The sequence below is a fragment of the Zonotrichia leucophrys genome, chromosome 25 (genome assembly GCF_028769735.1).
Source record: "Zonotrichia leucophrys gambelii isolate GWCS_2022_RI chromosome 25, RI_Zleu_2.0, whole genome shotgun sequence".
Taxonomy (NCBI): Eukaryota; Metazoa; Chordata; class Aves; order Passeriformes; family Passerellidae; genus Zonotrichia; species Zonotrichia leucophrys.
Genome location: NC_088194.1, coordinates 2,204,742 through 2,218,757, shown reverse-complemented (window position 1 = coordinate 2,218,757; position 14,016 = coordinate 2,204,742). Strand labels below are relative to the sequence as shown.

The 14,016-nt window shown below is 65.4% G+C and overlaps 2 protein-coding genes across 4 annotated transcripts; one reads left to right on the top strand and one right to left on the bottom strand.

Moving 5' to 3' along the window:
• Window positions 1-38: 38 nt before the first annotated feature.
• NUDT17 (nudix hydrolase 17) lies at window positions 39-2,005 on the bottom strand. Its single transcript, XM_064732565.1, has 8 exons — window positions 1,911-2,005; window positions 1,618-1,740; window positions 1,375-1,546; window positions 1,267-1,292; window positions 1,101-1,193; window positions 913-1,011; window positions 326-504; window positions 39-231 (listed from the first exon to the last, which is right to left on the bottom strand). Exons 1-8 carry the CDS (start codon window positions 1,977-1,979, stop codon window positions 63-65), a joined length of 930 nt encoding a protein of 309 aa, XP_064588635.1. The 5' UTR covers window positions 1,980-2,005; the 3' UTR covers window positions 39-62.
• Window positions 2,006-3,122: 1,117 nt separating this feature from the next.
• On the top strand, window positions 3,123-13,471 carry SEMA6C (semaphorin 6C). 3 transcript variants are annotated; one of them, XM_064732656.1, is made up of 19 exons: window positions 3,123-3,255; window positions 4,000-4,163; window positions 4,634-4,748; window positions 5,183-5,240; window positions 5,345-5,401; window positions 5,503-5,604; window positions 6,274-6,364; window positions 6,443-6,565; window positions 7,212-7,300; window positions 8,055-8,272; window positions 8,873-8,998; window positions 9,079-9,234; window positions 10,337-10,573; window positions 11,489-11,635; window positions 11,835-11,912; window positions 11,998-12,053; window positions 12,237-12,278; window positions 12,585-13,366; window positions 13,420-13,471. In XM_064732656.1, exons 2-19 carry the CDS (start codon window positions 4,058-4,060, stop codon window positions 13,462-13,464), a joined length of 2,628 nt encoding a protein of 875 aa, XP_064588726.1. In that variant the 5' UTR covers window positions 3,123-3,255; window positions 4,000-4,057; the 3' UTR covers window positions 13,465-13,471. The 3 variants fall into 3 exon arrangements, with proteins under 3 accessions (XP_064588726.1, XP_064588724.1, XP_064588725.1); XM_064732654.1 differs by lacking the exon at window positions 3,123-3,255 and having other exon boundaries at window positions 3,538-4,163; XM_064732655.1 differs by lacking the exon at window positions 3,123-3,255 and having other exon boundaries at window positions 3,538-4,163; window positions 12,577-13,366.
• The last annotated feature ends 545 nt before the right edge of the window (window positions 13,472-14,016 follow it).

The window sequence follows — 14,016 nt, the reverse complement described above, 5'->3', positions numbered from 1 at the left end:
CCCCCCGACCCCACGCACACCCCACTCCAGGACCCCAATCCAGTTTGGATCCCGCTGGGATTTTATTCGCGCTCCTGCCCCCGGCCGGGCCCCGCCCGCCACCGGCCCAGCGCGAATTTGGTGCCGGTGCTGACGCGCTCCAGGTCGGGGCCGCGCTCCGGGGCCCGGCGCAGGAGGGTCCCGGTGGCGATCCGGGAGCTGCGGAGGCCGTCGGGGCTCAGCTCCGTGATCCTGCACCGGGCAACGGGGTCAGGAACGGGGCTGGGCAGCCCCAGGGGCTCTCCAGCCTCGCGTCGCTGTCCCCAGGGTGGCAGAGGGGTCTCACCCTATGGTGGCCGGCAGCTCGCTGGGGAATGATCCCAATCCCGGTCCCGATCCCAATCCCGGTCCTGATCCCGGTCCCGGTCCCTCGGCTCCATCCTCCGTGGCAGCGATGGCCTCCAGGACCGGAGGCTCCAGCCAGGCCACGGCGCTGACCTCAGCCGGGCTCGGGCACAGCCGGGCCTGGGCAGGGACCCCTCGTGGAGGGAGAGACCCCCACGGTGGGGGGACCCCAACCTCCATAGGGACCCCCAGCCTTGGAGGGACCCCAGCCTCAGGAGGGGATTCCAGGAGAGGAATAGCCCGGCCATGAGGGACCCCCACCCTCAGAGAGACCCCAACCCAGAGAGGGACTGAAAGACCAAGAGGGACCCCCCACCCATGGAGGGACCCCTTGGAGGTGCCCCCACCCACGGACGGACCTCACCCATGGAGGGACCCCCACCCTCAGAGAGACCCCCATGCTCAGAGGAACCCCACCCAGAGAGGGACTGCAAGACCAAGAGGGACCCCCACCCACAGAGGACCCCCATGAGGTGCCCCCCACCCATGAAGGGACCCTCTCAGAGTGCCCCCCCGAGTTGTCCCCACCTGCAGCCGCTGGCGGGGCTCGGCCGAGCGCAGCGCCAGGTAGGTGACAATGTGGTGGCACCGCGGTGGCCCCCAGCTCAGCGAGGGGGGGAACAGCGACTGCGGGGAGCAGGGGTGACCCGTGGGACACAGCGGCCACCTGCGGGTGTCACCCCCTGCCCAGCCCCTCTTTGGGGAGGGGTCGTTACCTCCCAGAGGCCGAGCAGGTGCCACGAGAAGGTTCCGGGCTCCAGGCGCAGCCCCGTCTCCTCGGCCAGCTCCCGCAGCCCCGCGGCCACCAGCTGGGGGGGTCGGGTGTCACAGGTGTCCCCAACTCACCTGGCACCCCCTGCGCTCCCCGCGGTGTCACCTCACCTCTTCTCCTGGCTCCAAGTGCCCACCTGAGTGGGGGGACAGCGGTCAGGGGACCCCAAAATATCTGTCCCCCCCCCCAAAGCTGCTGTCCCCCGTCCTTGTGCTCACCTGGTGGCACCCAAACGTTGGGGAAGTGTCGCAGGGTGGTGGCCCGGCGGGTCAGCAGGACGTGGCCGCAGGTGGCCTCCAGCAGCACGGCCACCGCGGCTGTCACCCCCGCGTGTCCCCCCCGGTCACCCGGCGTGTCCCCTCCCAGCTTGGCGGGGCAGAACGGGGGTCTCTGCGGGGACAGGCGATGTCAGGGGTGCCATGGCTCCGACACCGAGGGGGGGACACCGGGGCTGGTGGCACCTTGAGGACGGTGACGGTGGAGCCGGGGAAGGGCACATCGGAGATGAGGAAGCGGTCGCGCTCCAGCCCGCAGCTCACCAGGGCCACGTCGGTGTGCGCGGGGCAGAACACGCCGGTGACACTCTGCGGGGACACCGCTGTCACCGTCTCCGCGCTGTCACTGTCCCCGCGCTGTCACTGTCCCCGTCCCCGCGCTGTCCCCGCTCCCCCTGCCCTGCACTGCCCCCCCCGTTACCCCCATAGACCCCCAGACCCCCCCCATTGCCCCCGGTTCCCCCCGGTTCCCCCCGGACCTGCCCGAACGCTGCCGCTCCCCCCGCCCCCCCACGCCGCACGTGCACGAGCACGCGCGCGCCCGCCATGACGGGGGGCGGGGCCTCCTGATGAGTGGGCGGGGGCTTGACGCGTTCTGGGGGGCGGGGCCTAAACAGAGCCGGGGATTGCGCCCCCTGCAGGAACCGCCGGGAATGGCTCCGCCCTCGGGAGGGTAGCGGAGATTGGGGACAGCTGAGTGTCCCTCTGTCCTGTGCGTGTCCCTTTGTCCTGTGTGTGTCCCTCGTGTGTCCTGTCTGTGTACCCCGTGTGTTCTATGGGTGTCCCTCTGTCCTGTGTGTGTCCCGTGTGTCCCATATGTCCCGTGTCCTTGTGCGTCCCCTCTATCCTGTGTGTGTCCCCCGTGTGTCCTGTGGATGTCCCCGTGTCCTGCATGTGTTCCCCATGTCCTGTGGGTGTCCCTCTGTCCTGTGTCCCCCGTGTCCTGTGTATGTGTCCCCCATGTGTCCTGTGTCCTCTATGTCCCATGTGTCCCCCCGTGTGTCCCCTGTGTGTCCCCTATGTCCTGTGTGTGTCTTGTTCATGTCCGCTGTGTCCCCCGTGTGTCCTCTGTGTGTCCACGTCCTCCGCCTTCCCTCACTGGCGACCCTGTCCCCTGCCACCCTCAGGGACACGACCATCGCTCCGGGGGGACACCGCCGTGTCCCCAGGGCTGCCACCATCGCTCCGAGGGGACCCCGCCCCCCCGTGTCCCCGAGCGGTGCCATCCCCGGCCATGCCAGCAGATGTCACCCCGTGCCCGCCCCCTGGGACCCCCCCAGCACCCCCCGACCCTCAGGGGTGTCCCCAGCGTCTCCCACCCCTGCCATGTCCCCACGAGGTGACACTCGGGGACAGCGCAGCCTGAGTGGGGACACCGAGGGGGTGGGGGGGGCATCTCAGTGCTCCCAGTACGTCCCAGTACGTCCCAGTAACAGTGGCCACACCACGGTGCAGGTGACACAGAGGGGGACACACAGAGGGGACACACACGGGGTGGCCGCCGCACCGTGCGCGCGCCCGCCGGTTACACACGCGGGAGCGCGCACCGACCATGGGGGGGGGGGGTTGTGTCACAGCCGCGCACACGCGCTTGCAAACCCCCCCCCCCCAACCCCCACCCCCGGGCTCGGCAGTTAATGAGGATCATCTCATTAACGGGGATTAACGCCTATCTATAGGGCGGCCGCGGGGGCAGCCCCGGGGACTCTCCGTCCCCACGGGGGTCCCCCGGTCCCGCCCCCCACCGGCCCCCGCTCCGGCCGGTGCCCGGTCCCGGCCCGTTCCGGGGCGGAGCCGCTCGGCACCGAGCGGGGAGCGGAGCCGGTACCGAGCGCCGAGGGGTCCGGGAGGGGCGGGGGTTGGGGGGGTGTTGGGGCTGGGGGTGGGTTTGGGGTGATTTGGGGTGGTTTGGAGTAGTTTAGGGTGGTTTGGGGTGAGTTTGGGTGGATTTGGGGCAGTTTTGAGTGGTTTTGGGTAGTTTTGGGGTGTAGGCTGGGTATTGTGGAGTGTTGGAGCAGGGGGTAGGTTTGGGGTGGTTTGGGGTGATTTCGAGTGGATTTGGGGTGGTTTGGGGTAGTTTTGGAGTGGTTTTGAGGTTGTTTAGGGGTAGTTTTGGGGTGTAGGCTGGGTATTGTGGAGTGTTGGAGCAGGGGGTAGGTTTGGGGTGGTTTTGGGGCAGTTTTGGAGTAGGTTTGGGGTGGTTTTGGGGTGGTTTTGGGGTGGTTTTGGGGTGCAGGCTGGGTGTTGTGGGGTGCTGGGGCAGGGGGTGTGTAGGGCGCTGTACAGAGCATGGGGACGGGCGGTTTTGGGGTGTTTTAGGGGTTTTGGGTGGGACGCTGAGTGTTGTGAGGGTGTCGTGGGGGTATTTGGGGTGCGGGGTCGGGGTGTAGGGGGGTGTTTGGGGGTGCTGGGGGAAATGTCCCGGCACTGGTGGCAGCAGCACTGGGAGCACTGGGACGGGGGCACTGGGGACTTTGGGACAGGAGCATTGGGGAAATGGGAACCACTGAGAAGAATGGGGACATTGGGAGCACTGTCCCCACATTGTCCCCACTCCCCCTGCCTCAGTTTCCCCCCGCTCGCAGCCCGGGGCGGGGCGGGGGGGTCGCTCTCAGCCCCACCCGCGATGCCGGGGGTCCCGCTGCTCTTCGTCCTCCTCCTCCTCCTCACCGGGATCCTTGCCCAGTCCTTCCCGAGGGACCTGGTGGCTCGGAGCACCGTGGGGCTGGCAGGTGAGCGGGGCTGGGGGGCTGGGGGACGGCCCCGGGGTGGGGCTGGCTGCAATCCCTGTCCCATCCCAATCCCTGTCCCATCCCAATCCCAATCCCAGCCCCGATTCTGGTCCCGATCCTGGCTGCAATCCCTGTCCCAGCCCCAATCCCAGTTCTGATACTGGTCCCGATCCGAGCCCCATTCCCAGCTTCCATCCCAGTTCAACCCCAATCCCAGCCCCAATCCTGACCCCAATCCTGGCCCCAATCCCGACCTCAGTCTCAGCCCCCAGCCCTAATTCTGATCCCAGTCCTGCCCCATTGCCTTGCCCCCAGCCCTGGCCTCGCTGCAGCCCATCCCAGTCCCGGTTCCCGTTCTCAGACCCCGGTCCCGATTCCCGTTCTCAGTCCCAGTCCCATTCCCGGTTCCCATTCTCACACCCCGATCCCGGCCGTTACCGGGGTCTCACCGTGTCCCCCCCGCCCCGCAGCCACGGCCGCGTACCCGCGTTTCGGGGGGCTCCGGGGGGACAACGGCACGGCGCGGCTCGGCCTGGACTTCCAGCGGATGCTGCGGCTCAACGGGACGCTCTTCGTGGCCGCCCGGTGAGCGCCCGGTGTGCCGGGACACGGCTCCGGTGTGGGGCAGCCTTAGCTGGGCTTGTGCAAGGATTTACACGCTCCTGCGCCCTTGTCAGTGCGTGAGCCCCGCGCTGTCCCCCTGTGCGTGTTGTCCCCGTGTCCCCTTGCACACCCCCTGTGTCCCTTGCACACCCCCTGTGCGCGTTGTCCCTTTGTCCTCTTGCACATCCCTTATGTCCCCTTGCACACCTCCTTTGTCCCCTTGCAATCCTCGTGTCCCTTGCACTCCCTCTATGTCCCCTTGCACACCCCCGTGTCCCCTGCACACCTCATGTCCCTTTGCACACCCCGTGTCCCCTTGCACACCCCTGTCACTTTGTACACCCTGTGTCCCTTGCACACCCCCATGTCCCTTGCACACCCCTGTGTCCCCTTGCACACTCACCCCCCCCCTCCAGGGACCACATCTACGCCTTCAACCTGCGGCAGGACAAGGGGACGCTGTACCCGGAGCGGGTAAGGGGGGACGGGGACAGCGACCCTTGGGGGCACAGGGGACACACAGGGGGACACACGAGGGTCCCCGTGCCCACCCTCCCTTGGCACATCTCACCTGGCAGCACCTCACCTGGGAGACGCAGGACAGGCAGAACTGCGCCATGCGGGGCCGGCGGCAGGTGAGGGGGCGTCACCGGGATTTGGGGTGCAGGAATTTGGGAATTTGGGGTGCGGGGTTTGATGTGGTGGCACCAGGGTCACCTGTGTCCCCTCCCCACAGGACGAGTGTCACAACTACATCCGAGTGCTGGTGCCCCGCGACGCCGAGACCCTCCTGGCTTGTGGCACCAACGCCTTCAGCCCCCTGTGCCGCACGTACCAGGTGGGGGGACCCCCGAAATGAGGGGGGGTCCTGGGGGTCTCAGCCCCAGCAGGGCAATTCCCAGAGCACGGAGGTGCAGCTGGGGGGGCCCCGAGTGACACCTGAGACCCTCCCGGTACCCCGAGTGTCACCTGAGACCCTCCCGGGACCCTCAGTGTCACCTGAGACCCTCCCAGGATACCCCAAAACTTCACCGGGGGGACCCCGAGTGTCACCTGAGACCCTCCTGGGACCCCAAGTGTCACCTAAGACCCTTCTGGGACCCTCAGTGTCACCTGAGACTCTCCCGGGACACCCCAAAACTTCACCAGGGGGACCCCGAGTGTCACCTGAGACCCTCCCGGGACCCTGAGTGTCACCTGAGACCCTCCCAGGACACCCCAACTGTACCGGGGGGACCCCAATGGGGTTGGGGATGGCACAAGGGGGGTGCTGAGTATTTGGGGAGGGGTCTCACAGCCTCTGGACATGTCCCCCCACAGCTGAGCAGCCTCCTGGGGGTGCCTGGGGGGTCTCAACCCCAGCAAAGCAATTCCCAGGGCATGGAGGTTCTCAGACACGGACACCCCAACTGCACCGGGGGGACCCCAATGGGGTTTGGGATGGCACAAAGGGGTTGCTGAGTATTTGGGGAGGGGTCTCACGGTCTCTGGGTGTGTCCCCCCCCAGGTGAGCAGCCTGGCCCAGCAGGGTGACGAGGTCAGCGGCCAGGCACGGTGTCCCTTCGATGCCAAGCAAAGCATCGTGGCTCTCTTTGTCGGTGGGTGCTGGGGGGCACGTGGGCACGGGGGGGTCCGGGGGGGCCCGGGGGTGACCCGGTGTGTCCCCCCCCCCGCAGATGGCAGCCTGTACTCGGCCACCGTGGCCGATTTCCAGGCCAGTGATGCCGTGATCTACCGCAGCCTGAGCCCCGGGCAGGCTCCTCTGCGCACCCTCAAGTACAGCTCCCGCTGGCTGCAGGGTACCCCGAAATGGGGGGTCTGGGGTGTCTGGGGGGGTCTGTGGGGGTGGGATGAGGGGTACAGGGCGTTTGTGGGGGTGGGATGGGGGTGCAGGGGTGTAGGAGGGTGTGGGGAAGGGGTTACAGGTGTTACAGGTGCGGAGGGATGTGGCAGAATGGAGCAGGGGGATGTGGGGATGGAATGGGGGTACAGGGGGTCTGTGGGGGTCTGTGAAGGTGGGATGGGGGTCTCTGGGGGTACAGGGGGTCTGTGAAGGTCTGTGGAGGTGGGATGGGGGTACAGGGATGGAAGGATGTGTCAGAATGGGGCAGGGGGATGTGGGGATGGGATGGGGGTACAGGGGGTCTGGGGGGTGTGTGTAGGGATCTGTGGGGGTCTGTGGGGTGGGACGGGGGTCTGTGGGGGTTTGGGGGAGTCTGCGGAGATGGGATGGGGGTGCAGGGGGTTTTGGGGGGTCTGTGGGGGTCGGATGGGGGTACAGGTGTGGAGGGATGAGGCAGAATGGTGCAGGGGTCTGTGGGGATGGGGTCGGGGGTACAGGGCTGCAATCTGGGGGTACAGGGGAGGGGCTGAGCACAAGGCTGTGGGACAAGGACAGGAGGTGGCAGGAGCTGATGGTCCCTCCGACCTCCCCTGCCCCCCCAGAACCCCACTTTGTGCAGGTGCTGCCCTACGGCCCCTACGTCTACTTCTTCTTCAGGGAGGTGGCAGTGGAGCTGAGCGCCCTGGGCAAGGTGGGGCACAGGGCATGGGGGGCACAGGGCATGGGGGGCACAGGGGGGGCACCCAGGGACCCCCACCCTGGGGCTGAGCCAGGGGAGACTCCTGAGCCCCTCACCAGCGTGTCAGGCCTGTGGGTGCCCCCGGAGGCGTCTGGGGGACCGTGATGATGCCCAGGGGTGCCCAGATGGCCTGGGTGGTGACCTGAGGGTGTCCAGGTGCTGACCCATTCCCATGCAGGTGCTGGTGCCTGGTGCCGGTGTGACCTGAGGTGCCAGTGCTACCAAGTTCCTGTACAGGTGCTGGTGGCCCTGAGGACCTGGGTGGAGGACACCTCCAGGTGGTGACCCTGAGGGTGTCCAGGTGCTAACCCAGTCCCCATTCAGATGCTGGTGGCACGGGTGGCCCAGGTGGTGACCCTGAGGGTGTCCAGGTGGCCCTGAGGGTGTCCAGGTGCTGAGCAGGTTCCTGTCAGTGTGTGGCCCGTGCCAGGTGTGTCCTGAGGTATCAGGACCTGAGGTGTCCAGGTCGACCATCCCCATGCAGGTGCTGATGACCGAGGTGTCCAGGTGGTGATCCTGAGGGTGCCAGTGACCCAGGTGCCAGGTTTGACCCATCCCCATGCCGTGCTGTGCGCAGGTGGTGATCTGAGGGTGCAGGTGACCCAGGTGTCCAGTGGACCAGCCTGCAGTGCGTGACCAGGTTCCAGGTGGACTGGGTGCCCAGGTGACCCTGAGGGTGTCCAGGTGCTGACCCATGCCCATGCAGGTGCTGGTGGCACGGGTGGCCCGGGTGTGCCGCAATGACCGTGGCGGGTCCCCGCGGGTGCTGGAGCGGCGCTGGACGTCCTTCCTGAAGGTGCGGCTGCAGTGCTCCGTCCCTGGGGACACCGTCTTCTACTTCGATGTCCTGGAGGCTGTGACACCGCCACAGACCCTGCACGGGCGCCCCGCTGTCCTGGCACTCTTTGGCACCCAACCCAACAGGCAGGGACACGGGGACATGGGGACAGGGGGAACATCAGGACATGGGGACACGGGGATGTGAGGACATGGGGATGTGGGGTCATGGGGACATGGGGACGTGGAATGTGGGGGGACATGGGGATGTGTGGATATGGGGACCCAGGCATTATGGGGACATGGGGTCATGGGACATGGATGGTTGGGACATGGGTCATGGGGACATGGGGATGTGGGATTGGGACATGGGGACAGGGGACCTGGGGACATGAAGACCTGGCGACTTGGGGACAGGGAGGACATGGGGACATGGGGACATGAGGACCAGGGGACTGGGGACATGAGACCTCAGGGACATGGGATGTGAAGACAGGGTGATGAGAGGGACAGACATGTGGAATGGGGACACGGGAGTGGGATGTCCAGGGGAACATGGGAAGGGGACATCAAAAGGGACATGAGGACACAGAAAGGATTGACAGGGGGAGTGGGGATGGACTCAACTGGGGACATGGGGACACAGAGGGGACGCACACAGAGAAACAGAGCCTGGGGACACCCCAGGGACACGGCGGGGCCCTGCTCAACCCAAGGCCATCCTGTCCCCCCCTGCTGTCCCCGCAGCATCCCTGGCTCGGCCGTCTGCGCCTTCTACCTGGCGGACGTGGAGCGCTCCTTCGAGGGCCCCTTCGCCGAGCCCCGCGGCACCGCCTGGGGCCCGGTGCCAGAGGACAGGGTCCCCCAGCCCAGGTACACCCGGGTACCCCCACCCACACCGGGACACCCCTGGGTGCCGCAGAAATCGCATCCCCACACCAGCTGTGCCGCAGGCCGGGCTGCTGTGCCGGGATGGGACCTGCTGCTGGCGTTGTCACCTCTGGCGACTTCCCCGATGAGACGTTGGTGTTCGCCAAGGAGCACCCGCTGCTGCACGGAGCTGTGGGACCCGCGGGAGGGAGGCCCCTCTTCACCCACACCGGCACCAGGTGCGGGGACAGGGTGACATCAGGGACAGGGTGACATCAGGGACAGGGTGGCCTTGGGGACAGGGTGGTCTTGGGGACAAGGTGGCCTCAGGGACAGGGTGGCCTCAGGGACAGGGTGGCCTTGGGGACAAGGTGGACATCGGACAGGGAGGCTTTGGGGGCAGTGGCCTCAGGGGTGGGATGGACTTAGGAAGTGAGATGCCATAAGAAGTTGGTTTTCTAAATCACCATGGCGCACTGTAAGCTGCCACAGTATTGCCCTTTTACCTGGTATCTTTAGATAAATATTTATATATTTATATAATTTAAAATATATAAATACTATGATATATTCACATATAATATTTATAAATATTATTAAATTATATTTATATATTATATATATAATATATATTATAATATATATATTATATAAATATATATATATGATATACAATATATTATATTTATATAAATGCATTATATTATATCTGCTATATAATATAAATATATTATATAATATGTTATATTATATATTATATAATATATAATAGATTATATATTATTTATTTTATATTAATGTTAATATGAATAATATATTATAAAATATAATTAATATAAATATATAATATAATATAATATAATATAATATATATAATATTATAATATAATATAATATAATTATATTATATTATATATATAATATAATATAATTAAATGCTTTTATATAATGTATGATATTTATGTTATTATTTACACAGTCCACTTAGCCAAGCTGTCATGAGGCAACACATTTCTACCCTTTCTTTTAAGAGTGATACATTAGGTGATTTTCCCCTCCTAAACATTTACAACCAGAAAAAAAATTGAAAGAAAAACATCCCACTGAGAGATCTGAACTCTTTCCTCTCTGCTGTGGGAAAGGGTGAATTAGTTAAAGGCAATAAAAAGTGATGGATTTGTAGGAGTGGCCGTGGGGACAGGGAATATTTCATGAGAGGAGCTTCGGGCGCTGCAGGGTGGGGATGCTCCTTGTGCAGTGAGAAGGGTGTGTGGGGCCACAGGAGGCTGCAGGAAGCCCCTGAGCCCCAAGCCCGGCTTTCCAAAGCCTGTCCTGCCGCAGGCTGACCCAGCTGGCCGCGGACACGGGCGCGGGGCCCCGCGGGAACCACACCGTGCTGTTCCTGGGCGCCGAGGACGGGCGGCTGCTCAAGGTCCTGGCAGCTGCACCGAGCCCCGAGGCCCCGCAGCCCCCCGGGGGGACCCCGGCACCGAGGGACCCCCGAGAGCTGGGGGACAGCAGGGACAGCAGGGACAGGACGCTGCTGCTGGAGGAGATCAGCCTCTACGACCCCGGGCGGTGAGGGGCAGACCCAGGGTGGGGGGTCTGGGGGGCTTGGGGGGTGCTGGAGGGGGCTGGGGTGCACTGAGAGGTGCCTGGGGGTGGTTGGAGGGCTTGGGGGGTGGGTTCTGGGTGCTCTTGGAGCTGGTGGTGCTGGAGGACTCTTGGGCACTGTGGGGCTGTGAGGATTTGGGGGTTTGGGGGTGTCAGGGGGGCTGTGCTGACCCTGGGTGCTCTCGGGTGCAGGTGCCACAGCCCACAGGGATTTGGGGTCTCAGAGGAGCTGGGCTGACCCTGGGTGCAGGTGCCACAGCCCACAGGGATTTGGGGGTCTCAGGGGATGCTGGAGGGGGCTGGTGGGCACTGAGGGGTGCCTGGGGGTCCTGGGGGGTGGGTTCTGTGCACTGTGGGAGCTGCTGGTGCTGGGAGGCTCTTGGGCACTATGGGGCTGTGAGGATTTGGGGGTCTCAGGGGGGCTGTGCTGACCCTGGGTGCAGGTGCCACAGCCCAAGGGGATTTGGGGTCTTAGGGGGCTGTGCTGACCCCAAGTGCTCTCGGCTGCCACAGCCCAAGGGTGTTTGGGGGTCTCGGGGGATGCTGGAGGGGGCTGGTGGGCACTGAGGGGTTGGGGGACCTGGGGGTGGGTTCTGGGCACTGTGGGGGCTGGGGGGCTCTCAGGAAGTGTGGGGTTGTGAGATTTGGGGGTCTCAGGGGGCTGTGCTGACCCCGAGTGCTCTCGGGTGCAGGTTCCACAGCCCAAGGGGATTTGGGGGTCTCAGGGGGGCTGTGCTGACCCTGGGTGCAGGTGCCACAGCCCAAGGGGATTTGGGGGTCTCAGAGGGGCTGTGCTGGCCCTGGGTGCAGGTGCCACAGCCCATCGGGGTTTTGGGGTCTCAGGGGGGCTGTGCTGACCCCAAGCGCTCTCGGGTGCAGGTGCCACAGCCCGCGGGGGTCCGGGGTGCCCAGCCGGGTGCTGGGGCTGGAGCTGCACCTGCCGGGCCAGGAGCTGATCGTGGCCTTCGCCGGGTGCCTCCTGCGGCTGCCCCTGAGCCGCTGCGGCCGCCACGGCTCCTGCCGAGGGTGAGCGGGGCCGGGAGGGATGGGAAAGGAGCGGGAGGGAGCGGGGATGTGCAAATTGGGGATGGGAATGTGCAAGGGAATGAGTGTGCAATGCACAGGGACACAAGGATGTGCAAGGTCATGGAAGGGCACGAGGGCAGGGGAGGGGACACGGGCACACACGGGCACAGGGACATGGATGGCAGCTGTGTCCCCGCAGGAGCTGCCTGGCTGCCCGAGACCCCTATTGTGTCTGGCTGCCCTCCAGGGGCTGCGTCCCCTTCTCCGAGGACCTTCCGTGAGTTTTGTCCCTCCCATCCCCGACCTCCCGGGGCGTGTGGGGACAGCTGGGGACAGCGGGTGATGTCCCCTCTGTGTCCCAGGAGTGGCTTCCAGCAGGACATGGAGGGATCGCTCGGGATCAGCGGGACCTGCCAAGGTGAAGTGGGGGAACACGGGGGACACTGGGGATGTTTGGGGATTTCTGGGGTGGCACCACGGTGGCACTGGGGTGGCTCTGGCACTCGTGGGTGATGCCAGAGGATGGGGAGGACGTGGAGGGGACATTGGTGGCTCCAAGGGACGTGGAGGGGCCTGGCTTGACCCTGCTCTGCTCTCACAGGGCCTACAAGGGTTGGTGACGAGGATGGAGACCTGGCCCACGGTCAGTGACATCGTCTGAGCACCCTGGGGTGGGGGGAGACCCCAGGGGTTGGGGAGGGGGACACCAAGGACTTGGGGGGGGGGATTGTGGTGTCCCAGAGACAAATACGAGACCCCCAGGGACAGGAGAGGGACCCCTGGGGTGGGATAATGATCCCAAGGGGGGAAAAGGGATGGAGAAGGACTGTGGGCTGGGGGGACCCCAGTGAGCAGGAGGGACCCCAGGAACAGGAGAAGGGATGGGAGAGGAGACCGAGGGGTCTCTGTGGGGGACACCGGGCTGACGGGAGGTCCCGCAGGGGTGCAGCAACCCGGGCCCGGTGCCGAAGCGACGGTTCCGGTGCCGGTGCTCGTGGGCTGCGTGCTGGGCGCCTTCGCCGTGGGCGCCCTGGCCACCGGGCTGCTGGCCACCTGCTGCCAGCGCCCCGCCGTCCCCAAAGCGCCCCCGGATCCTCCCTGCGCCCCCCGGAGCCCGAGCCAGCCGCCCGTGCCCCGCCTGTACCCCGCGCTGCCGCCGCAGGACGGGAGCGGCACCGGCACCGGCACCGGCCCCGAGCCCGAGCCCCCCGCGCTGCCCCCGGCCCGCGCCCCCCGGGAGCGGGAGCCCCGGCGCGGCCCCGCGGAGCCCCCCGGGCCGGGCCCGCCGGGCAGGGCGGTTCGCGAGGAGACGCTGCAGCGGCTGCCCGGGGGCTCGGCGTGGCCCGGGACCCCCCCGGGCAGCGGCTCCTTCGCCAACCGGGTGCTGCCCCGCGGCCCCGCGCCCCCGTTGGGCCCCCACGACCGCGCCCCGGTGCGCCTGGACGTGCCCCCCGACAGCCCCCCGGCCCCGCGGCGGCCGCTGGCGCAGAGTTACTCGCTGGGGGGGACCCCCGTGAGCCCCCCCGGGCCGCCGCGGGGCCTCACCCGCATGCACTCGCTGGGGACACCGGGGGGGACACCCTGGGGACCCCGGCCCGGAGCCCTGGAGCGCTCGGTGTCCATGAAACCCCCCCTGCTCCCCAAACCGCTGCTGCTGCCCGCGGCACCGGGGCGGCCCTGAGAGCCTCCCGGGACACCCCAAAACTGCACCGGGGGGATCCTGAGTGTCACCTGGGACTCTCCTGGACCCGGTGTCACCTGGGACCCTCCCGGACCGATGTCACCTGGGACCCTCCCGGGACACCCCAAAACTGCACCGGGGATCCTGAGTGTCACTGGACCCTCTGGGACCGAGTGTCACCTGGACCCTCCGGACCCAAGTGACACCTGAGACCCTCCCAGGACACCCCAAAACTGCACTGGGGGGATCCTGAGTGTCACCTGGGACCCTCCCGGGACCCCGAGTGTCACCTGAGACCCTCCCGGGACCCCGAGTGTCACCTGGGACCCTCCCAGGACACCCCAACTGCACTGGGGGGACCCCGAGTGTCACCTGAGACCCTCGGGACCGAGTGTCACCTGGGACCTCGGGACCCAAGTGACAGCAAGACCTCCCAGGACACCCCAAACTGCAGCGGGGGATCCTGAGTGTCACTGGACCTCGGGACCCCGAGTGTCACCTGGGACCCTCCCAGAACACCCCAACTGCACCAGGGGGACCCCAAGTGACACCTAAGACCCTCCCAGGACACCCGAGCTGTCACCTCCCCCAGGGTGCAGGGTCCCCCCCGCCCCAGCTCTCTGTCCCCATGTCACCAGGACAGCCCCCAGCATGGTGACAGGGATCCCCATGTCCCCACAAGGTCTCCATGTCTCCCATC